We start from the raw sequence: 23,113 nt of genomic DNA, 5'->3' as shown, positions 1-23,113 counted from the left end.
AGCAAAACCAAAAATAAAATCAGTTATAATAAATCAGTCCACCATTAAGTTGTATTCCAAACATTTCTACGTAAGTCACTTGTTTGCAACTCCAAATTCATTCTCCCACAAAAACTACAATGTAAATAGTGCTTATAATCTCGGAGCAACCCAGGAAAGCCTATTTAATCCATAATGTAGCTGAAACGGTGAACATGGACAACATCTAAAAATGGATTATTGTTGGAATACCAGTAATTATATCAAACAAAATAATTTAAGTTCAATAAGAAATAACTTTTTTAAGTTTATTTACTTTCTTTGAGAGTGAGCACACATGCGCAAGAGGGGAAGGAGCAGAGAGAGAGGGAGAGAGAATCCCAAACAGGCTCCATACTCAGCACAGAGCCCAATGTGGGGCTCCGTCTCATGACCCTGAGATCATGACCTGGGCCAAAACCAAGAGTTGGACACTCAACCAACTGAGCCACCCAGGTGTTCCAATAAAAAATAACTTTTAAACTTTTATTCTGATGCTCGTCTTCAATCTAGTACATGCAGAAAAGTACATTAATTGTATAAAGACTAGACACCATTCTCTGCTGAAATTCCGAAGGGTCCTCTGGGCACATTGAGGAGCTGGGAAAGCTGGTGGGCAGGAGGTGGGCTCTCTGCTTCAACCACCTTTCCCTTTCTGCTCTTCTACCCAGACTCTGCCAACTTTCAGTCTTCAGTTTAAATTTATTTCCACAAAGGCAGCTTCAGCCTAAGAGGACCTTGGCCTAGACTAGAAGGCTGCTGCTTCTACACAGTTCATACTGTTCCTCCTGCAATTAACATCCATAGACCAGCTCTGCTCTTAGTCAGTCAGTCTTCTCGTTAATCAGCGACAGTCATCTTTGGCCAGCAAGGGATGTGAAGCGAGGGTGGAAGAAAGAAAAGGAATGAATGAAACTTTTCAGAGATGAGAGAAGGAGAAAGGAGGGAAAGGTAGAGAAGGTGTGTATCATCAGCCTTCGGGGGACAATGGGCAGTGCTGGGTAAATAGCGACAGGTCAGTTATCAGCAAAGGTCCTCATAGAGTCCTGAGCTCAGGTCTGCCAGTTTGCTCTGGGACAAGCGGGGAAAGAATGGGGAGTGGGTTACGTGGATGTTGCTGCCATCAGTAGCCACACATATTCACTCACTGTGTACTGAGCACCTAGTATATACAGAGTACCACTGGATACCCTAATCCAAAACTGAAGAATTTTTTCTGCTTGAGGAGTTTACAGTCTGTAAGGGGGAGAGACAGCACACAAACTATAGTAAGTCCAGAATATATTATGAACCACAAGAAACACAGTGCTGTAGGAGCACAGAGGAAAAATAGGAGTCTGGAAAAGAACCAAAAAGAACACTCATTCATTCAAAACATATTTATGGAGTACCTAATATGTGCCAGACAAATGTTCTACGTACTGAGGATATATAGTGAATAAAACAAACAAAAACTTTAGCCCTCGTGGTATAATAAAACAACAACAAGAACACAATACTTAAAAATACAAGCAATATGGGGCGCCTAGGGTGGCTCAGTCGGTTGAGCGTCCGACTTCGGCTGAGGTCATGATCTCACAGTCTGTGAGTTCCAGCCCCGCGATGGGCTCTGTGCTGACAACTCGGAGCCTGGAGCCTGCTTCAGATTCTGTGTGTGTGTGTGTGTGTGTGTGTGTGTGTGTGTATGTGTGTGTCTGCCCCTCCCCCACTCATGCTCTGTCTCTCTCTCTCTCTCTGTCAAAAGTAAAAATAAACATTAAAAAAAAATTTTTTTAAATATGAGCAATATAGTTCATGGCATGTAAGATGATGATAAGTATTATGAAGAAAAATAAATAAAGTAATGAAAGGGCAGATGAGTGTCCTGTGTAAGAGACAGGGACAAGAGACTGAGAAAAAGACAGTAAGAGACAGAAACAGAGACAGCGAGGGAGATCTCACTGAGAAGATATCTGAGTAAAGACCTGAAGGAGGTGAGACTGAGCACCAGAGGTATCTGCAGGAACAGTGTTCCAGGAAGAAGGAATGGATGAGCACAGCAATGTGCCTGGTACAGGAACAGCAAGGAGGCAGGGGTGGCTGAGCAGATGGAGACAGGGAGACAGTTGGAGAAAAGGCTAAAGGTGACAAGTGGCCAGATCACATAATGACTCATGGTCCACAGTATGGATTTAAGCCTTGATTCTACATGAGCTGGGTTTTAGGAAAAAAGAGTAGCATGATGAGACTTACACCACACCATCTGTGCACCGTAATAATCCAGCCTAAAGATGACGTTGGCTTGGACCAAAGTGACAGCAATGGAAGGTGGTAAGAAATAATCAGATGCTGGATATATTCTGAAGGGGGAGCTGATAGACTTTCCTAACAGATTACATGCAAGGTACATGAGGAAAAGATGTGTGGTACTAGCTTACAAATATAATAAATATCAAAAATTCTGCTGACTGGGCGGCTTAAACAACAGAAATTCCCCTTCTCACAGTTCTGGGAGCTGGAAGGCTGGGATGGCAGTGTTGACAGGGCTCTTTGTTCTCAGGCTTCTCTCCTTGACTCGTACATGGTCATCTTCTCCCTTCGTCTTCACACGGTCTTGTTCTCTGCAGAGGTACATATCTCTCTGTCCTCTTTTTAGAAGGACACCAATCATGGGGCACCTGGGTGGCTCAGTCAGTTGAGCACTGACTCTTGATTTTGGCTTAGGTCATGGTCTCATGCTTTATGAGTTCAAGCCCCACATCGGGCTCTCCACTGATAGTGTGGAGCCTGCTTAGGATTCCATCTCCCTTTGTCTCTGCCCCTCCCCTACTTGTTCTCTATCTCTCTTTCAAAATAAATAAAAATAAACTTTAAAAAAATGTTAAAAAAAAAAAAAAAAGGAAACCAGTCCTGTTGGATTAGGGCCCATCCCAATGGCCTCACTTAACTTTATCATCTCTTTAAAAACACTATCTCCAAATACAGTCACCATATGAGGTACTGAGGGGGTTAAGACCTCAACGTATGACTTCTGAGGAGACACAATCCATCCCGTAACAGGTATCAAGGACAACTCCACGGTTTTTGGTCCATACAAGTAGAAAGGTAGGGAGCCATCTGAGCTCACCGTTGAACAATGGGTAGGCATCTGATACAAGAAGAAGATTAGGAGTAGAAATCACAATAACAAAAAGATCCGTGAACATGTATCAAGGCTTTTTACATGTAAGGCACCACTCTAAGCACTCTATGTGCATTCTTTTAATCCTTACAACAATACTAGAATGTTGGGATTATCATCTCCATTTACAAATCAGGAAGCTGAGGCTTAATGAGGTTACACAACTTGCCCGAAGTCACACACACGCAGTAAGTGGAGTAAAGGGGATTTGGAGTTAAGCACTCCGACTGCAGCAGTCATGCCCTGAACCACTATCCGACACTGCCTCTGCCACCGAAAGCTGTGAGCTGAAGGCACGAAACCATAAACATAACTAAAACTAACCTGAAATGCAATCCACAAGAAATCATCAAGCTCAACTCTTTGCTTTTACAGGAGTAGGCATGGATTCAAAAGGTCATCAGATCATTTGGTCAATTCAAGTGTCCTAGAATAGACTTTTTTTTCTTCACGTTTTTATTCATTTTTTGAGAGACAGAGAGAAACAGAGCACAAGTGCGGGAGGGGCAGAGAGAGAGGGAGACACAGAATCTGGAGCAGGCTCTAGGCTCCGAGCTGTCAGCACAGAGCCCGACACGGGACTCGAACCCACGAACCACAAGATCATGACCTGGGCTAAAGTCAGCAGCTTAACCAACTGAGCCACCCACCCAGGCGCCACTAGAATAGACTTTAATTAGAATATCCTTTATTTTGTAATACTAAAAAAAATGGAAACAACCTAAATGCAGTTGGTTCAAAAATTATAGAATTACCCAATAATAAAACACCTTGCAAGTATTAAAATAACGTTGTAAAACTATACTGATTACATGGATAGATAATCTGTGCTGATATATTAAGTTTTTGAAAAAGCTGGTAATATAATGACATTTTGGAATAACCTTTTAAAAGTATTATATATGTTCTATGTATATGCAAAAGCCTACACAGATATACACTAACAAGGAGACAGTAAGAAAGTAATTTTTCATTTTCTTTTTAAAAACTTTCTACTATGTCTGATTTTTTTCTGTGGAAAATATGCACTGTGTGCAAAATTAGAAAAACAATAATGCCAACATAGGAAGATTTTTTTTTTTAAAGCTAGGTCCTTGATCCTTTGCTGCCCAAACTCCTGCCAAGCTTGAGGGCTCTCAGGATAGGCTGGCAGTCAAGCCTTCCAGCAGTTACTTCTTTCTCTCAGGTAGCTCGGACTGTACCCCAAGCAACCCTCAGGAGGCGACCTGCCAGTGGAAGCATTTCAGAGCCGGTACAGAGAAGAGCTGCACTCCCCATGACCCACCCACTTAGACTCAGAGAATCAACTTCTCACAAATGAAGTGTCTGACCTCAAGAAGTGCAAGCATATTCCTCAGCTGGTATTTTTAATAATATCAAATCTGTCAAGATTGTCATTTGTGTCAAAGCCGTTTATGTCAGGATTATAAAATGAAGCACTGATAACATCTGAAAGGAGACAGATCAGGGCATGGAAGAGAGAGGGGGGAGATGCAAGGGGCAAGCCAGCCAAGAGGCACCATACTTACTACTTAGTAACACAATCTGGCTGGACAGCAGACTGAGCCAGGCCAGCGTTCCCTACTCGGGGCATGGTCTCATGCTACGCCACAAAGACGGAGGTAAGCAAGGTGTGGCCCCCTGGAGGACCATTTTTTAGTATGTGGTCGGTAACACCACAACAGATTCCTTTCGCTCTGTTAAGTGAGGGTGCCCAAAGAAGTGGAAGTCCTCGGACATCCAGCTGTTTCTTTTATTCTTTGCTTTTGAGGCAGTGGAGGGAGGGATGGAAGAGGAGGAGGAAGGCGGAGTGAGAAGACAGTGGAACAAACGAGAGGAAACAGTAAGGGTACTGAAGACACATGCTGAGCTGGAAAGACAAGGAGCCCAGAAAGAGGACAGAACAACCCAGAAGGGAAGAGTGGCGTGTGTTACAGAGTCACGGCCGGTCCCTGGCAGGGCTAAGAGCAGGGCAGCGAGGGAAGACGAGGAGGGAAGTGTGGGGATGCCATGCGCGAGCCCCCCGAGGCTCCAGCCCCGTGGCTGCTTCTGAGGATGGCCTCAGTGGGCCCCTGGGAGGGGAGGAGGCACTCCTCTGCCTCGGGGGGTTGTTTTCTGGCTTGCCAGAGGAAAATGCACAGGACAGTCTACATGGAACCGCTCACCCGACTGCCCTTTCCTTCCTCGGCTGCCCTGGCTGCAGCAAAGCCATTTCAGAGTCTGACAGGATGGAGCTCAGCGTCCCTAAAGTAACAGAGAGCTGCTCCCCCCCCCCCACCCCCAACAATCACAGAATCTCTCATACACAGTGGGACGAGAGAACAGGTTCTCTCTTCAGCAGATCCTCACTCGACGTGTCCCACACAGGCTTCGACTGGTCCACAGGACACAGAGCCTCAGTGTGGGGGCCCAGAGCTAGTGACGCCCTTAGTGTCGGAACAATCATGTATTTCACACCCAACTTCACACACAATCATGCGCTTCATCCCAGGAACCCATGTACTCCCTTATCTCCCCTCCTTTTTGCTTCTTTGAGGATTAGCAGATTCCACATAACAAACTTTTTATTTGACTACATACTTGGCTAAACATTAGGGCTAAGAGGATAAGAGCAGTCCTTGCTCTCGAGGGGTTTACAATCCATGGGGAGGCACAAACGTAATTTCGGCAGAGCCTGGCAGATCTGAGCTTTTCAAACTTTTCTGTTGTGCCCCTGAAGAAAACCTACAGTTTACACAGCGACCCTGTGTACATTCACACACGAGCATGTAGAATAGCATCTCCTCTTCCAGTCCACTCTGTCGTTTTATTTACTCATTTGAAAATGGGTCACAATGACAGCCTGCGCAGCAGGCGGGGTGCCGTGGGGGACACGGGGCGGGGAGGGGGCGTGCTCCGCCCAGGATTCGCAGGGCCTTGTGCAGACAAAGTCTGTGCTGAGGGTAAGCAAAAGTGAGCCATGAGAAGAAAGGAGGAAAGGCAGCGCAGGCCGAGCAAACGTCATGAAGCTTGAGAAGCATGTGCAGCGTGTTAGCAGCCCTGCCGGCGGTGGATATTATCAGGGCATTACCGCGACACCGGGAGGGACGCGATCCAGTTGCCAAGCAGGCAGGCGCCGGGGGAAAGGGGTCTTGAGTGTCATGTGAGGTGTTAAAGCTCACGCTGCTGGGCCAAAGCCTTGGCTGAAGGGTTTTCAACGGGGAATGATGGATTTGTCTTCTAGAAATCACTCTATGTGACAATTACATTTAGGGAAAGCAAATACAGAAGGAACAAGAACAGGTAAGAGGGAAATGTGACAGTGGAACTGAGAGGTGATGGGGTTTTTCACAGACTGAGGGAAGGGGATATCGGGCATCCCAGTGAAAATATCGGCAGGCAACAGAGATGAGCCTGAGAACCATAAGCACCCGCAGGAGCCACATGGGGAGAAGAGGAGCAGGCAGAAGGCCAACCCCTCGCAGCCTCCTCGCAACAGTGCGGCCCGCAAGCCGCAGGCGGCGTCGGAAGCGAACCTGCGGAGAACAGCGTGGAGGCCCAGGGCTGGGAGGAGGACCGCGGGCCCACAAAGTCAGGGGCAGCGGGAAGGGCACCGGCTCTGTGCAGACGTAGGAGCAGCACTGCCCCTCATGGGGCCTTTCCCATGGGCTGAGGAACCACACACCGCACACTGTAGTAGACGCTTATTACGCACGTTTCTACCTTGTCACGCTCAGTCTGTGTAACAGAAGTGGTCAGCATCCCATTTTATGATGTAAGGCTCAGAGAGGGCAAGCGACTTATCTAATGTCACTTGATTCATCTGTAGCAGAGCCAAGATTCAAACCCCCGTTGACCTCATACTATGGCTTGTTTTAAAAGGACTAAATTTTACAATATGGAACTTGTTGGTGGCCCTTATAAAAGCAAACCCCAGGCTATACACAGCTGTGGGGGACACAGGGAGACAGACACTAAGAGAGAGAGCTGGACTCTCCCACAACAAAACTGACGAGGAGGAAAACTGAACAGACGATGCTGTCCCTAAAGGAGGAGGGTTTGGGGCATGAGGGAGGAAAGCCAATGCAGAAAAAGCATCCGTAGGTGAGGCGAAGGGCCGGAGGGACAGGGAGTGCTGGTCCACCAGAGGGACAGCTCACCCCAGAGGCTGTAGGGAAGGCAGGGAAGAAGGGTGCAGCTTCCTGGATGGTTTGCACTTGAATGGAATCCACATGCTCCCTGTCTTCCTATCATTTAACAAGTCTTTTTTCTTATTCTCTATGGTTTCCCTCAAACCCCTCTGATTTTGAACAAGGCTTTGAATGCCACTGTCTCAATTACAGAATTTTGTTTTTACAGTATGAATTATTATTATTTCTTTACACCTGAAGGCCCAGGTACCACAGGCCACCCACATGTTCGGGTACTCTCTCTGCTCCCCCACTGTCATGCAGCATGGGGACAGTCTCTCAGTTTCTTCTCTTTCTATAGTGTCTGGAAGCAAACATTTTTCTGAGGTTTTCTAAAATATGTCACTTTGCAGAGAAACAGATGGAGTGCAAATAACAAAAGTATCACCCCAATGAAAGCTGTCCCCAGTATTCTGTGCAGTGCAAATACAACAAGACCCTGGACTGTTAACAAATCCATCAATCATTTTTGTTCCACTGAGGACTGATCCATCTTTATCAACTTTATTCCAGAAAAAACTATCGTTGGATTGCCTCACCTAATTTTAACAATCAGCATGCCCTTACCTGATCGTTTTTTCTCCTTTACTTATGTGTTTGTGGTCACCTTGTTCGCCCAGCACAACAGATAGTCACAAGAATCTGTGGAATGGAAGGATGCTCTCTTTGGCCCCAGCCCCCAAAGACCACCTCATGAGAGGCACCACAATATACAATAATGGAATCGGACAAAGCTAAGAGCTGGATGCAGAGATCAGTCCCATGACTTCAGCCTCATTATTGCCACATCCCAATAAATGTAACCAACAGACTCTTCTAAAATAAGGATTTAAAAAGAAAAATCCACAGACTAAATAAATAAACTATATTTGTTTCTAAATCAATGGACCTAGAAGCTCTAGAAGACTAAACACTAGTAGTTTGGATCTATCCAAATTGCAATAGCTATTCAGCTATGGCCCTGAAAGAAAACATGATGAGAAAGAGTGTGGGATCACCCGTTCACCCTTGGTGCTATCTACAGTGAGAATTAGATTTCCAACATTTGCACAAGCACATATGTGCCTTAGTTGATTTGAAGGAAGCCAAAACATAAATCATGGGTCCGCAGTGTTCCTCGAAATGTCTATATTTAGACAGCGACAAGGTCAGATAATTCAAACAAACTATGGATAGCTATTAAATCTGCTTTTAAGTTGAATAAAAGTTAGAGACGGGACTAATATCCTCCCTCAAACACTTGCATAAATTTTTCTCATATTGCTGAATTCTTCTGCTCTAATTTTTAGACAGTGTCAGCTGTCTCTTTTTTCAGTCACAAATATGGAAGGGGTAAGCAGAATGTAAATCCTTGATATAAAGAACTCATGCCTGGGAGGGGCATTAACAAAAGAAGAGGCAAATGGAAGAGAGGCCCTGGGGACATTTTTTGTTTTAGGTGTTTCCACAAGACATCCAGTTAGGATAGAGTCTGACATCAGTTTCATCAAAATGTTTCTAAATGCTATCTTTGTACTTATTGTAGGCAATAAAAAATGGGTTCCTATTTCTTGATTGCATATGGAAATGCATTCAGACAAGAGTTAATGAAAATCTGCTAGAAAAAAACAAAACAAAACATTAATACACCGTCTTCCACAAGTGGATAGTTTTCTCCGAGTCTGTGGCTCCCCCCCCCCACCCCCACTGGCCGGTCAACTCCTACTGTATATTAACAGTGCAGGCTGGACAGAGAGACACTAAGGACAGCTAGGTGTCTTGCATTTCTTTCCAAGTGCTTTTTTGTTTTCTACAATACCTCTTCTTTCTTTTATTAGCAATGATCACTGAAAGTTGACTATAATTATAAGTTCTAATTATTATTTACAGTCCTTTAAAAATGCATTAAAGGGCAATTTATACAGTGTAGAAACAGTTCATCCCTAATGTAATTATCTGAAAGCTTTTTAAAATCATCAAAATGTTTTTTAAAAACAGATCCAAACATGACTAATCGCTTGTCCAATATAAGCAAAGCAATGTTTTTGGCAGGGGATTTATAATTCACTCCAGCGAAGTAGTTAATAAAAATATATTTAACAATGAATTAACACACTGCATTAGATAGGCAGTTAAGGTTGAAAGCAGTACTCAAAATTATGTAAGACAACTAAATTTTAATATGGAACACCAAATTACACATCAATTGCCACCTTCCAGACCTATTTTTCTGAAGTAATTTCTATTACACTATAAAAAATCCAACATAAAATGGTAATATATTTTATATATATATTATACGTTTACATAAATTATACACATATGATATATACACATATATAATACATATATACATACATTATACATATATAATAATTCATATCCTATATATACATATTGTATGTATAAATACATAGGTATAATATATACATATTATATATGTATTATATGTATGTATATATATCCTAAAATTAAGATTCTCTGCTAGAGACTGAGTCTGCTCTTTTATCTTTTGTTTGACCTGTACTACCAGTGTTAATAAAAAGGAAGCATCTTTAAAAATCGGCAACAGTGGAAATTGAACCATAGGAGAGGAAAACACACACCACTAATTTCTAGTCAAGTGTATAACGTGTAGTCATTAAAACACACAACCAAGTAAGGGTTTTGTTACAGGCTTTGGTTGATTTTCCAGATTTTTCACAGCAGGTGGGTGTTTCATCTGAATAGGTCAACCATCCACAGAAGGCCAGCAAATCTTGCATAGCCAGCACAGTTTAGAAGGGCAGGAGGATATTTTCGGAAAGAAGCATCCTGTTCTTTGATTTATGCCATTAGCGCAGCAAACAACTAAATTTAACGACTATAACTGATTTACCATAGAAGTGCCATATGATTCCTGTCCTTTGCCTGGAATCAACTGAAGCCCACATCAGATCAGTCTCTCTAGAAAATAACCTCCCAGATTTTCAAGTCTATCCTCAGGTCTCAGTTCACTGATTTCATTTTCAATATTGTTATACTGAAACTTGTTAGTTTAATCAGTGTCTTTCAGTGCTATGAGATTTCATTGTTTTTCCACTGAAGTCCAGGTAAAGGGATTCTTCCAGTGGCCTATTACTGCCCTGAAGAGAACTAATTCCTGATCTGACCAACTTCACCTTCTCTGCATTGATGACAACAGTGGTTCTCAAACAGGGATTATATGCCCCCAAGGGGATATTTTACAAGGTTTGCAAGGACATTTTTTAATTGCCCTGGTCATGGGGGAAATACTACTATCTTCTAGGGAGTGGAAGCCAGGAATGCTGCTAAACATCCTATTGTACGAAGACCAGCCCCCGCAATAAAGACCTATCCAACCCCAAATCCAGCTGACGCTGGAAAGCCTGAACTATAAAGATAAGATTTAAGGGTTAATACTTCTACTTGGATAATAGCAGAAAACCTGTGCCATAATTTTAAAAAGGATGACTTTCCAATACACCTTCTCTTATTGATCTCGGATATGCAAAGAGTAGCCAATTATAGCCTTTCTTTTTGAAAAACTATTGCTTAGTGCGTTGAAAAAAAAAAGTATTTAGAAAATCTTAACGTACGGTTTCATAGTTGATATTTATATCCTCAAAAAAAGACCAAATCACCTCAAGAAAATTCCTTTAGTTGTTTCAGGAGTGCAATTACACTTAGATTCTCCATAAATTCATGTAAAATGATAAACATTTAACATAACATTGCTTGCTTGCTTTTTTCCTTTTTTTTCTTAAACAAGATGGCAAAACACAGAACAGACAAACCACATAATTTATCAAACAGATACACATGGCATCTGGGTGGCCTGAAAGCCACCAAACCACACCTCAGACTTTTGCAAACAGCACTTCCTGGGAAGCAAGGCTTCACTGGAGAGCCAAGGGCATATACTAAAAGGAACAGCACAGCCCCAGAGGGCATGTACAAACTGTCCCGTCACCAGACTCCTCTCTCATTCTCTCCTAAACAGGCACAACATGGCAGTGCTTTTTCTCAGGAAAAATAAATCAAGCTCCAGAGTGTTAGTGTGTGTGTGTGTGTGTGTGTGTGTGTGTGTGTGTGTGTGTGTGTGTGTACACATATATATTTGTTTCTAAAAGTTTAGAAAATGTTTATCTTGCTGCCAAAATGATGAATGTCAGGGACTGCGGCATTTTATTGTCTAAGATTTCTTGAGTCATTTTGAGGCTTTGCTTCAGCACTGAGGGTCAAGACTCTACAATCTTTGGTGTTGATCTTATTTCCTCTGCCTTAGTCAAGAGAATGGGTCATCTTGGATGTCCTGTGTAGAAAGGAACCTATGAATACACAAAGATTATAGCCACCATCCATCTGAAAAGTCATTCCAACGTTAATTAATGTGTCAAAGAGAAAGGATAACTCTGAGTTGGTGAAATGCAGATTGCAACCCCGTATTAACTGTGGGCAATATGTTATGAGCTGAACTTTCCCATGTATTGGATTCTTTTGACCATGTAAAATAGTATCAAAATCCTCAGAAATACCAATTTTTCTAAATCCAGTCTCTGAGACTGCCTCCCCACACAAACTGCCTAAGAATTCTTTGCTAGACTTAGGAGAGGGTTCCTGATTTTTGCTTTCAGAAAAAAGGATTTTAACTTTTTTCTTTAACCATTGGGAACTAAAAAGGTAGATTCCCACAACACATCTCACACCAAAAAAATCCTGATCAATTAAGTACTTGAAGGTAGAAGATGAAAGTAAATGTGAATATTTTATACGAATTCCAATATTTATATAACCCAGGGTTGAGGAAGGACTTTCTGGGTACTAAACTAAAGGCAGAAAGCATGAGCAAAACATTTTATTGCATTTAAATACAATCTTTCTGCTCAGTAAAACAAAAGTAAGCAGAATAACAAATTAGAGGAACATCAGAACATATAGGGGCAATATATATAAAAGACAAAAGGTTAAACATTTATGGAGCCCCTAGAAATAAAAAAGGCAAAGATAAACGGTTGAAGAGAAAAATAAAAACATGAATACGCAATTTGTGGAAATATAATTCATAGGTAAACATGAAAAAACTTCAAGCTCACCAGTACTCATGGAAACAAATTAAAACAGAGGAAAGACATGTATTTCCCACTTATTAGACTGATGTCCATTCCCAGCAACGGTAACACTCAGTGACGGTAAAGTGACGGTAAAGTGGGGAGCTGGCAGTGTCCGAATTGCCAGTGGACCTGAAAATTGGTAAAGCCTTTACGGAAGCGATTTGACTACATTACTAAAAGATTTTAAAATCTCATTTCCTTTGACTCAGCAATTCCACTTCTAAGGTTTATTCAAAAGAAACAATACGGAAAGCTCATAAAGATGTGTGTATTAAATGCACGGTTTTTAATTCTTTTTTAACTAAACAACCAGAGGGCTGTGTCTCTGCCTCCACACCTATGTCCAGCAATCGCCCCTCACTAGGATGACTGCAACAGCTCCCTTCCCAGCTCCTTCTCCGCCTGGCAGTCAGCATGAGATCTTACAAACACAAGGCAGGTTACTTCACACACCCAGTATCGGTGGCCTCCCATTGCTAAGTCCCAACTCCTTACTTCTCACAGAGAGCTGTGGATATCCTGACCCGGGACCGCCTTGCAGGCCTCCTCTCCCCACCCACCTCAGACACACTTTGAAGTTCCTCCAATGGACCAGATGGTCTCTGGGCATGCTGCTGTTTTCTCCCTGAGAACACGGTCCCTACACTATTCCACCCCATAGCTAACTTATACACCCCAAACACATTTTTCAAGGCTCAGCTTAGCAGGCCCCTCCTCGGGGTAAACCTCTCCTGTTTCTGCCACACTTGAGTTAGATGTCCCTCCAGAGCACGTGCTGCCACAGTGCCTGCACGTATCCCATAGAGCAATGGCCACGCTGTATTGGAACTGTGTGTGGGTCACTGAAGTTTGCTGGCATCTAGGTCTCCTTTATCACTGCTTGGTCTTTTCAGAGGACACAAAGGTCTGCCTGCGCAGTAGCTCCCTCCTTTATTCACGGACCACGACACCAACAACATCTCTTACACATGCTCAACTCTTCCATAGTACATACACCTGGGCATAGCTGCCTGCATAGACATACTGAAGCTGCACATTTTTAGACCATTTTTGTGGTTCTTAGGTCCTTATTAGTTCTGCTTTAAGCATTTAAGCTTTAAGATGTGATTTCTATTGTTTTGGAAACAGAGAGTCTACATAGTTTCTTTTATTCTTTTTTCTAGGACAAACTATTAAAATCATATCAATACAGCACATCCTATTAGTTCAGCTTTCTCAAACCAGGAAGAGAATTTAAAAACCAGTTCCTTCATTCCGGATCCTTTGGTAATAATCAAAGATGAAAAGCAACCTAAATGTCCCTTAAGAGGAAACCAGTCAAATAAATTATACATCAATACAGTGGAGTACTGTGCAGCCATGAGAATGAGAAAGTCTTCACAGACCGACTTGGAAAATACCAGGAAGTAGCGTGAGGTGAAAAACAAGCAAAGTGATGAACACTATTGTCATATGCTGCTATGTGTCTACGAAGAGCAGGCACATCCATCGACCGTCTCTGGGACCACACACTTGTGGGGAGGGAAACTGAGGGGCAGGGGCCGAGATGGTGAGGGAGACTTCTCCTTGTATAACCCTACTGTTCAGCCTCGTTAGTGTGCTACGTATTTCAATGACGGCCTACTGTGGATTCCTATTTAACTAACTAGGTATGAATGTTCGACAAAACTCTTCATAGGAGATTTTAACATACCCTTTCCCCTCCCCCACATAAAAAGTCCTTACAATGTCCAGTGTTCCGGAACAAGGCTCTCATATGCAGCGGTCCCTGCTAGGTAATTAAAGTACATCTCAGAGGAGGGCTGTGGCCTTCTCCCCTGGGTCTACTCTGCTCCTCTTTCTCAGTCCTTCATCCAAGAATGTCCTGAGCCGCAGCCACTATAAAGTACTCCCCCTGTCTAACAATACTTAGGTATGTTCCATTTTCTTGGAGGCAGTGTGTAACTAGTATGGTTTCTTCCCAGGAAGTGGCGCTGAAATCAACCTTAAAGGAAAAGTAAAACTATGAATTCGTACAGCCAAATAGTACTAACTATAAATTCTGCCTTAGAGCTCATATTACCATAAAAAATGGATAGAACAAGGAAAACAAGAAAAGGAAGAAAAAAAGAGGGAGAAAAAAAAACCCTTCATTCCAATGGGCTCTTCCTTTTCCTTTGGCTTGGCACAGCCAACAAGGCAGGAGAACAGGGCAGGCCGATTTCCCCTTGACTAGAACTGGGTTTTAGATTCTGTCTACAACCGGTAAGTTGTAGATCGCACCTCAAATTCGTTTCTCCTACACCTTAAAGACATGTGCAAGGGAAGACTATGTTCTAGATCTCCTACATGTCCTGGTGCCAACCAGGTATCATGCTCACCCCATACAAACCAGCATATGACGATGCAGTGGAGGCCCCTTCCCAAAGGAGAACGGCAATAGATGGAGAGAAAATTCGGCAGAAATGCCAAACAGTGATAACCATGAAACATCTCTTGTCTTCATGCCGAGATGAAAACAAATACCTCCAAAAACTGCTAAATCTTATTACCAAGTTTTTTTTGAACAATACCATTAAGGGACACCTGGGTGGCTCAGCTGGTTGAGTGTCCAACTTTGGCTCAGGTCATGATCTTGTGGTTCGTGGGTTCAAGCCCCACATCAGGGTCTTGCTGTCAGTCTGTGAGTGCAGAGCCCGCTTCAGATCCTCTGTCCCCCTCTCTCTGCCCCTCCCTCGCTTGCACACTCTAAAAACATAAATAAAACCTTTAAAAAAATGATACCATTAATTCAATATTATCCAAAACATGGGAGAGAAATAATGAGAATTCCAAAAATCTTTAAGTGAGAAGAAAAATTTCAGTCCAATGGTCTTATAGAACAATCAGTTGCAATAATATTCCTAAGGCGTTAATACCAAAAAAGGATATTACTGACATGAAATAGAGAAAGATTTGGAAAACTGAGTTCTTGAAATATCACACACGCTTACAGATGGTACTACTTAAACCAACTAGTAGACAGATTATCAAATCCAGGCCTAATTAACTAATGTATATAAATTCAGATTCAACTTAAAAATCACATGAGAAGTTATTCTATATCAGAATTTACTCTATGTCTTACACTATACAAGACCCTTTCATATCCAATATCTCATCTAATCCTTAAAACAACGTTATCAGGTAGGTATTATTAGTCTCCTCTTATAAAGGAGAAAACAGAGCCTAAAAAAACACTGGAGACATAGCTGAGGTCATTCAGGTCATAAATGGCAGCACTAGGCCTGGAACCTGGACCCTCAGCCTCTAAGAGGATGCCTTGTCTATGATGTCAACAGATGTTAATGAAACTGCGTTTGGACAGAACAGTGATAATGTAACCATTATCTAGTTATTAGATACCAGGTTATTCTATCTGCTGATACAGAAAGACTATATTTAAATTGTTTTTATAAGAACAGAACTTTTATGTACTTCTTTCTAAGTGAGAGAAGCAAACGAGTAAGGAAGACAAAAAAAAAAGACTAAAAAGAGATCAACCAAGAAATAATACGCATCATTTAATGGTTCCTCTTTGACCCCATATATCTTTTTCTAAATTCAAGTCAATTAAATGTAGCCTCTAGTTTTTGTGCTGACATGTGCCAAACACATATTTAAGTACAAACTGGATTCCTATCCTCAAAGATCCCATAATCTAGCCAAAGAGTCAAACCCGCAAATACAAAATTACCAAATAATTTCATGCAGATTGAAGTGAAAGAAGAAATAGCAATCCAGAGGACAAAGGAAAGACATCTCCCTGGGAAGGGGGCTCAGGGAGGAAGGGCTCTGCTGAAGATGTGACATGTGGGTGGGGGGCTAGGAGCTAGCCAAAATGAAGAGAATTCCAAGCAGAAGCATCCCTGTAAAGAGACAGGCCCCACACCCCCACCTGCAGTCACACAGAGGAAAGAGTGCAGGCTGACTTCACTAGAATACACATCTCAGAAGATGGGAGTAACCAAATGCAGGCTGGAGGTGAGCAAAAAAGGAGGTAAAGATCCTTCCAAGATTTCTTGCTTGGGTCTTGGAAACAATGCCATTAATGACACATGAACTACTGAAGAGGAGGAGACTTACTGAGACAATTCAGTACATGCTGAAGTTCAGGAGGGTTCTATGAGGCATAAGAAAACCAGGGACTCAGGTTTCAGAGAGGCGACAGGGTTCACAGACTTGAGACGTAGTCCCTCAGGGGGTTTCCAGAACTCTAGGTTAACTACTCTACATTCAACTTCTTAGAAATGAACAGAGGCTGAAGTAGGCTGTATCAAAAGAAAAAACACTGAACTGTGGTAAAAGCACTAGGAATTTAAGCAAACAGTACGCTATAGCCCCCTTATTTACAGCAGTTCTGATCAAAACAAGGAGATACGATCAGCAAAGGTCCTATTCATACATTTGTTGGACTGCAGATCCACAGACAGAATAAATAACAATTAGGAGACTTTTAAACACAGCTGTTCCCAATACTGGCTCTTGCCTGCAGTAGTCGAGGGAGGGCCACTGTTTTCTCTCAGCCGCAAGTATTCGTGCCCTTGGAGCACTCCCTCAAAATCTGGGTGTTCTTCCATCTACTCAGGAAGTCTTCCCTGGCTTCAAAATGATGGGAACAAAAATAGGAACCGGTGAGGTTACTTCCTCAAGTTAAATGGAGAAATAATCAAAAGCATACTCTAACCCGCATTAAATGTTTTTTAGACAAAAAGAAAAGGGAATAAACTAGGAGCATGTATCGCCAAAGAGCCCCGTTCCAGGTCCTGAGGGAGGAGGCACACTAGGCAAATTCTGGCCGGAAGACCCCAGCTCTAAATTCAGAATCATGTGGCCCTTCTGCGTCCTTGTGCTAGCCGCCCTCCACAATATTTCTCCATCTGTAAAGAGAGGTCTCGGCCTTCTGACAGTCCCTGAGAGCCTATGGGAGGTACCATGCAGGCCTTCCTTGGGGAGTCCAGAAAGCAGTGTGGAAACAAAGCCTAGACTTGGAGTTGCACACTCGGCCCTACAAGGCAGTGGAGGTGTGCACCAGCTATCCACATGCTCCACGTGCTCCTTCGGATTCAAGCATGGAGTAGGCTCCTTAACCTCAACTAGCTCCTGTGTCAGGAAACAGAGAGTGTCCCCCTCTCTGTAAGTTTTGGGAGGCCTGGGCTGCCCCAACCTTCTAAGACTGGGGGAGAGTAGGAATTCCTCCTGCTTCATACAGGACACCAGGAAGAACAACCCATCAACGGCTACCAGAGGAGGAGGGAGTGTTGGCAGATGCATCCGTGCACGGGGAAATCAGGACAGGCGCCAATGGCTGCAGTTCAGAGTGAAATTTGGGAGGCTTTTTTTTTCCTTTTAAGTTAATAATGACTGCAAAGTGAATCTGCATTCCAAGGCGACTCCCAGGGTGTTAGAAGACTTTACCAAGATGCTCTGACTCTTGCCTGTCTTCCCAGGAGCCCTTTCAGGATACGTATGACATATGTTCTCTTTATGCAGAATGCCACAATGGTGCGCTGAACCCTGATTTTCAGGAACGTGCCAGTCTCAGTTGCCCTGGTATCTGGATGCTCTGAGGCAAGTCCTGGCATAAGGCAATTTCGCTCTGGGGCCCATCCCGTGCGCCTTCCTAAGCTGTTTGTTTCCTAATTATCCCCAGCCCTTGCTGAGCTTCACCGTTGCCAGCTCCCCAGCCTCTCGCTCTTCGCAGTTACGTGTGCTCAAACCTCTCCTATCGATTTCTCCTAAACCTGTCCTCCTGGTCCCCAGCAACAGTCCTCCGCCAAACCATTCATAACTAACCTTAAGGAAATGTCTAAATTCACAGCCTCTACTCTTCGACCTCCTACTCACTCCTCGAACTGTCACTCCACTGAAATGGATTTTTGCCAAGGTCACCCACAACCTCCGTGATCCTGAATGCGGCAGGTGTTTCCAAGTCCTCTTCTTGATAATAAGAATGATGCTATCACCCAATGTTTACTGAGCACTTCGTGTATGCCAAGTATGATCCTTCGAACCGTGCAAACTTTATCAAGGCTTCACTACCAGCTGATAAAGTAGGTTTACAATTACAGCCCTTTTATGAATCAAACCTTCGCGAATTAGAGTGACACGTAGCCAGTGTCACACAACCTGTGAGCAAGGCAGGCAGGACTCAGAACACAGGCTTCCGCCTCTGTGGCCTGGGCTGCTTCTCTGCACTATCAGAAGGCAGCCCTTGGCCTGTCCCAATTCTTCCTCCTCTTTCCTCCTTGGTCTCCATCTGGGGCTGCTCTTTGTGCACCCTTAAATACTGATGGTCTATCCTTGCCTCCTCATCCCTAGGGTGCTCTCATCCAGTCCCTGGCTTCAATTATTACTCACAGAATCAAAATCTGTCTCTCCAACTGGTCTACTGTCACATCCACAGGTGCCCCAGGTTCAATGCACTGTCCTCTACTTACTACTCACCCAGTGCTGGAGTCGCCTGTCCCATATTACTGTCATTGTCCCCCCGGTGCCTAACACTGAGGTTAGCAGGTGGGAGGTGCTCCCTCAGCAATTACGAAATTAATTAACATGGAGACTTTGGCTGCCTCCCTAGACCTCAGTTTCTCACTTGGAAAACAGACTTGCATCAGGGAATGGAAGCGTGTTACATCCTGTAAGCTGCCCTTTGAAAAGTGGTTTGTAGCAAAATAAGTGTGCAAACATGCTGCGTATCCTCCTCTTTGCAATTCACATTAGATAGCATACTAAAAGCTCTCAATCTTTTGTCATTGTTTAATAAGGGTCTCTGACCCTTTTCCGGGAATATCCCAGGCCCTCCAGAGACAGTGCTCCATGGGGGTGCATGCTTTGGCAGGGGCGCCTGGGTGGCTCAATGGGTTAAGCATCCGACTTCAGCTCAAGTCATCATCTCGGGGTTCTTGAGTTCAAGCCCCGCAGAGGACTCTGTGCTGACAGCTCAGAGCCTGGAGCCTGCTTCAGATTCTGTGTCTCCCTCTCTCTCTGACCCTCCCCCCCTCATACTCTGTCTCTCTCTCTCAAAAATACGTAAACATTAAAAATTTTTTTTCTAAATAAAGAAGTGTGAGTAGGCCAGTCCCTTGTTTTGTGAACTTTAAACAGTCACCTGGGCCACCTTAGAAAGCATCTGTCAATTCCTTAGAAAATTAAACACAGAGTTACCATATATGACCCATCGATTCCATTTCTAGGTTTATAGCCAAAGAGAAGTGAAAACACATGTCCACACAAATATATACAAATGTTCACAGTGGCATTATTCATGATAGCTAAAAGGTGGAAATAACCCACATATCCATCAAGTGATGAACGGGCAAACAAAATGTAGCAAATCTGGATAATGAAACATTATTCAGCCATAAAAAGGAATAAAGTACTGGTACTACATTCTACAACAAGGAAGAACCTTGAAAACATTATGTTAAGCAAAACATGCCAGTTGCAAAAGACCACATAGGGTATGATTCCATTTATATAAGCTGTCCAAAATAGGCAATTTAAAGACACAGAAAGTGAATTTATGGTCACCAGGGGCTGGGAGTAACTGCTAATGGGCAAGATATTTCTTTCAGGGAAGATAAAAATGTTTTAGAATTAGATAGATAGTGGTGACAGTTGCACAACTGTGAATATACTAAAAACCAATGAAATGTACACTTTAAAAGGGTGCGTTTTACGGCATGGGAATTACATCTTAATAAAAAACCAAAAAAAGGTACAGTGGATAACCACAATAAACAAAATGAACAATAAAGCTCATCTTTATAACTTGAACTGGTTAAGGTAAATAGGTGTCCCAATAAAACATGCCAATTAACCATAGTGACTTAGGTCATTCACACTAAATAACAAAGACAGGAACAAAAAAACCTATATTTAGTAGATTTAATAGATTTAAGTATATTTACTTCCATATACATGAAGTAAAGCGGAACAAAATCTGAAATTCAGACCTAAAGGTAACTTCTAATATCCAGTAAGAACTGTTCCTTCAAGAGTATCACGGACTTACACTGACAACGCGGGTAAACCATCTTCTATCCTCCCTGGAAACAGCAATGGCCCTTACAGAGCCAAGGGGGACATCCATCGTCCTTCATTTTCTGTGCCAATGTCCCCGAACAGGCACAATCAGCGGGTGACTGAAGGTTATGAAAAACTTAACCTGTTCACAAAGCTGACAGTTCCGAGGCTCAGAATGCTAAAACCCTAGACTTCTAATTTAGATTTCACTCTTTTTGTTAGATACCATATGACCTAAGAGCATTTTGTATTCATTTAAATACAGAGAAAAAATTTATCCTGAAAGTCTAACAGAAAGTGATTAAAAGAGATGGGTCCTATAGGATATGGCGTTTAGTACTTTCTAAGTAAGCCACAAAAACTAAGGATAAAACCTGAATATGTACTCTTTGACCCAGGAAGATTTCCTGTAACTCCATGATTTTAAAGGTCTAGATAATTCAAGTCATAAAGGTCTTCACTCCATAGTGTTTCATCTAACAGCCCCTATAGTTATTCATTCATTCTACTAACGTTTCTTGAGCACCTACTATGTGCCAGGCATCAGGCCTAGTGTTAGGGGTACAGAGATGGATAAAAACAGAGACTGTCTTTGTATTAGAGGATTCTTAGACTGGTGGATAAGACAGTCATCAATCAAATAATACATACAAGAGATGCAGTGAACAATATTTATTTAGAAATTAGATAAGTTCTGGGAAAGCTGAACCTTGCAGCAATTGTTAGGATTCTCTAAGCTTTATCTTATTTATTGTTGTGCAAGGGAATCTTATTAAAAAGACATCAGATCTTAAATTTTTATTACATTAACTTGGAAAAAATCAATAAAATTGCTCTAGATATGCCTATAGACCATAGTCTATTATATACATAGAGAGAGAGAAATATATATACATTGAGAAATATATATATTAGTGAGAAAGATTCATCAGGAAAGGTTTAGAGCTAGACTGAGTTTAAATTAAGCAGTTTCTGTTTGAAGTTGATAGCAGCCTATATAAAATCAAAGTCAGATGGTAAACGACATTAGTGAAAACGGCAGAGTAGAGAACTCCAAAAGTTCATTGCTCCATAAAAGCATCAAATAAACTGGCAAAACTGTCAAAATCAACTTTGTTAAACCTGGGACACCACCAAAATATTGCAGCAACCAGGGGAACCAGGGGAACACTTAATAAAAAACAGCTAGATCTCAGCAGGAAAAGCCGGCCACTTTGTGGTATTATAAGTTACCCTGGCACCATCCCCGGCTCTCCAGCTCAGCAAAGAGCCTTGAAGAAAAAAGCCCATATTCCCAATACAGATACCATTACCAGAAGAAGCAGAGTGGAGTTTGTTTTGAAAGAAGTGTGGTTGTGTGTTGTGATCTGCCTGGTCGCTTCAGCTTGACGGGCTCCAGGCTCTGCCACAGCTCTCCTAACTTGGGACTCTACCAAAGCTGAGGCGGCTGCCCCAGGGAGTTGTCAAAAACACTCAAAAGTAAATATACTAGTAGCTGCTGCCTGGGACAATAAATAACTGTTGGAGTAAACAATGAACTAACCAATAAGCTTGGGAAGAAAATTTGGGGATTGAGATGCTTTGTCAAAACAAACGCTTTAAAAAGATCACACAAAGAGGGGGTATAGCTCAGTGGTAGAGCTTTTGACTAAAACGATCAGACATAGTCCTGGGAATCTAGATAGTCAAGTGCAGGTATGGGCCTAAGTATCTGCTCAGGAAAGCCCTGAGATAACTTTAAACTCTCACCTCTGGCTGACCCTCGAGTTCTGTGCATGCAGGAGGTGAAGGCTAAGGCGGAGTTATCAATACCTATCCGATCACTAGAGAGACACTAAGCTGATAGAATAGAGATAGCATTGACTCAAGACAAAGAATACAGACTGCTCAAAATTGGCACGGAAAGTCACAAAACAAGCAACAGCAGCTACAAGTAGCAACAAACCCTGGGGAGTGAAGAGAATCTAATTTCCAGAGTTGCCACGCTACAATATTAAAAATATCTATTTTTCCACACACAAAAAATTACACAGCACGTAAAGAAATAAGAAAATATGGTTCATATACAGAGGAGAAAAGGCCACTAATAGAAACTGTCCCTGAGAAAGCACACACATTGGTCTAATCAGACAAAGACTTTGTTTTTTTTTTTTAATTTTATAAATGTTTATTTATTTTTGAGAGAGAGTGAGAAAGAGAGAGAGAGAGAGAGAGAGAGAGAGAAAGAGCAAGAGAGACAGAGCTTAACCAGGGGAGGGGCAGAAAGAGGGAGACACAGAATCCAAAGCAGGCTCCAAAGCTGTGCTGACAGCTCAGAGCCCAACATGGGCTTGAACTCACAAACCGTGCGATCATGACCTGAGCCAAAGTTGGATGCTTAACCGACTGAGCCACCTAGGCACCCCTGGACAAAGACTTTAAGTGAACTATTTTAAATATGCTCAAAGAGTTAAAGGGAACCATGTGCAAAGAACTAAAGGAAAATGATGTCTCGTTCAAAAGAGATTATCAGTAAGTAGACAAGAATTATTTTTTTTTTTAAGGAACCAAATAGAAATTCTGGGTTTGTAAAGTACAAGAAATAAATGAAATTTTCACTGAGTAAGCAAAAGAAAGAATCAGCAAAC

General features: G+C 42.5%; 1 protein-coding gene across 4 annotated transcripts in view; it reads right to left on the bottom strand.

The window, feature by feature from the left end:
- Positions 1-23,113, bottom strand: part of PLCL2 (phospholipase C like 2) — a 188,458-nt gene that overhangs the window by 121,555 nt on the left and 43,790 nt on the right. The window contains exon 1 of one of the 4 annotated variants that reach the window (XM_053221495.1): positions 20,476-21,288. The exons of the other annotated variants lie outside the window; for them this stretch is intronic. Coding sequence (XP_053077470.1) covers positions 20,476-20,553 — 78 coding nt within the window. The 5' untranslated portion in view covers positions 20,554-21,288. Of the gene's footprint in view, positions 1-20,475; positions 21,289-23,113 lie in introns of those variants that run through there. 4 annotated transcript variants of the gene reach the window in all.

The sequence above is a fragment of the Acinonyx jubatus genome, chromosome C2 (assembly GCF_027475565.1).
Source record: "Acinonyx jubatus isolate Ajub_Pintada_27869175 chromosome C2, VMU_Ajub_asm_v1.0, whole genome shotgun sequence".
In the NCBI taxonomy this organism is placed as follows: Eukaryota; Metazoa; Chordata; class Mammalia; order Carnivora; family Felidae; genus Acinonyx; species Acinonyx jubatus.
Note: the sequence above shows the minus strand (reverse complement) of the source record. Positions and strands in the feature narration are given on the sequence as shown.